Source organism: Echinops telfairi, unplaced genomic scaffold (assembly GCF_000313985.2).
Source record: "Echinops telfairi isolate 266 unplaced genomic scaffold, ASM31398v2 ScPeMD7_5;HRSCAF=22, whole genome shotgun sequence".
NCBI lineage: Eukaryota > Metazoa > Chordata > Mammalia > Afrosoricida > Tenrecidae > Echinops > Echinops telfairi.
The window spans coordinates 14404080-14405684 of NW_022103901.1; the positions used below are offsets into that span (position 1 = coordinate 14404080).

General features: G+C 54.3%; 1 protein-coding gene across 1 annotated transcript in view; it reads right to left on the bottom strand.

The window, feature by feature from the left end:
- Positions 1–1605, bottom strand: part of ITGAD (integrin subunit alpha D) — a 29086-nt gene that overhangs the window by 20662 nt on the left and 6819 nt on the right. Inside the window, exons 6-7 of the mRNA XM_013005444.1 lie at positions 1146–1276; positions 265–410 (exon numbers count right to left, since the gene is read on the bottom strand). Coding sequence (XP_012860898.1) covers positions 265–410; positions 1146–1276 — 277 coding nt within the window. The remainder of the gene's footprint in view (positions 1–264; positions 411–1145; positions 1277–1605) is intronic.

Consider the following 1605-nt stretch of genomic DNA (forward strand, 5'->3'; position numbering starts at 1 on the left):
GCCAGAAGGTGAACCCAGGTGTGTTGGAACCAAAGCCCAGGTCTGTGGCTGCCCCAGGTGGGCTCCCAGGACCCAGCCTCTCCAGGGGAGACGGGAGCAGGTATCCCCAGTTCCATCTCAGGGAGAAGTGGCGGAGAGGGAGGGGGCCAGGGACCAAGCCTCTGCCTGAGAACCTCCCGGAGCTTGGAGAAGGGCTGTGTTGGTGGAAGGGCTAGGAAGGAAGTGTGACTGTGGAACCCTCCAGCCGGAGACGGAAGCACTTACACGACTTTCTGAATGCCCGTGGCAGTGAACGTCAGGCCTTTCAGTTGGACTATGGGGTCCACCAGGTGCCGAGGATTCCGGCTGGTCTGGAATTCCGTGAAGGTAAAGTGGGTCTCGAGGAGGTTGGAGTACTGCATCAGCGAGAACTGCAAGGCCAAGAGGAGGGGCCATGGGGCTCAGAGGATGCGTGGCTGTTGATGTTTCAAATAGAGGTCCACGTTGGGAATTGTTTTGGATATGCAACTCTTTCCTGTGTGGTTTTGAGCCCTTCTAAAAGACCAGATGGAAATGAAGCAAATAAAAAACGAATTGGCCCAGAGACACAGAAGGAAAGCTAGACACTCAATGCAAAGGATGCTTCTCACACGAGCTGAAAGACCTCATGTTGTTCACCCCAAAGATAGTGAAGGAGGGAGCATTTTTATGACCTAATATTCATGTGTCGATTACAGTTCCTCACGTCTCAAGCATGCTTGGGAAAGGAAACACGCTGAATCAGGTAAAGAAATCAGGAGTTTCATAGGGGAAGAAAAAAACCCCCCAACTTAAGGAATCATCTGTCTTTTGACTGAGTGACCCTTAGCCCAATTTCTTCAACAAAATTATTTTGAAACCATCGTCATATTCTTCATGATGTAGGTAAATATGACCCGTCACCACGGCTTATGAAGGTCTCCCGCTGGGCCTGGGCCAGAACGCACAGGCTTCCTTGAGACCCAGGCCATCCTCTCAGGAAGCTGCAACACCACCGAGCTGTTCCCATACTTGTCTCCACCCCAACCCCTCTCCACTCCCCGCCCACAAGCCCCCCTACACCAGGCTTCCCTCCCAGCGCGGCCTCCCCCACCCCACCCCCTAGGCCTCAGGTGCCCAGTGTTCACCAAGACGTTGGTGCCCTCAAACTGGCCCATCACGGCTTTGACAAAGTCCTTCATCCGGTCAAAGTCATTTCCACCGATGCTGGTAGAGCCGTCAATCAGGAAGACGATATCCATAACTTGATTCGGACACTCTGCAGGAAGGGAAGGGGCAATCAGAGGGACACACGGGGGTCCTGTCGTCTCCTGGGGTCCCTGCGACACTTCTAGGTCAACAGAGTCAACTTCTCGGCATGCAGCCTCTGCCAGGGCGCAAGAAGACCCCAAAGTCAAGCACAGTCAATGCCGCTCATAGAGACCCCGGAGGACACGGTCCTACTTCTTGGAAGGAGTAAGGCCAGAGTGCTCCTTAGAGGCAAGGGTGGGGAGATCTCATCTCACGTCCTTTGGACGTGTGGTCAGCAGAGAGCAGTCCCTGGGGAAGGGCGTCCTGCTTGGTAAAGGAGGAGAGGAGCGGGAAAGA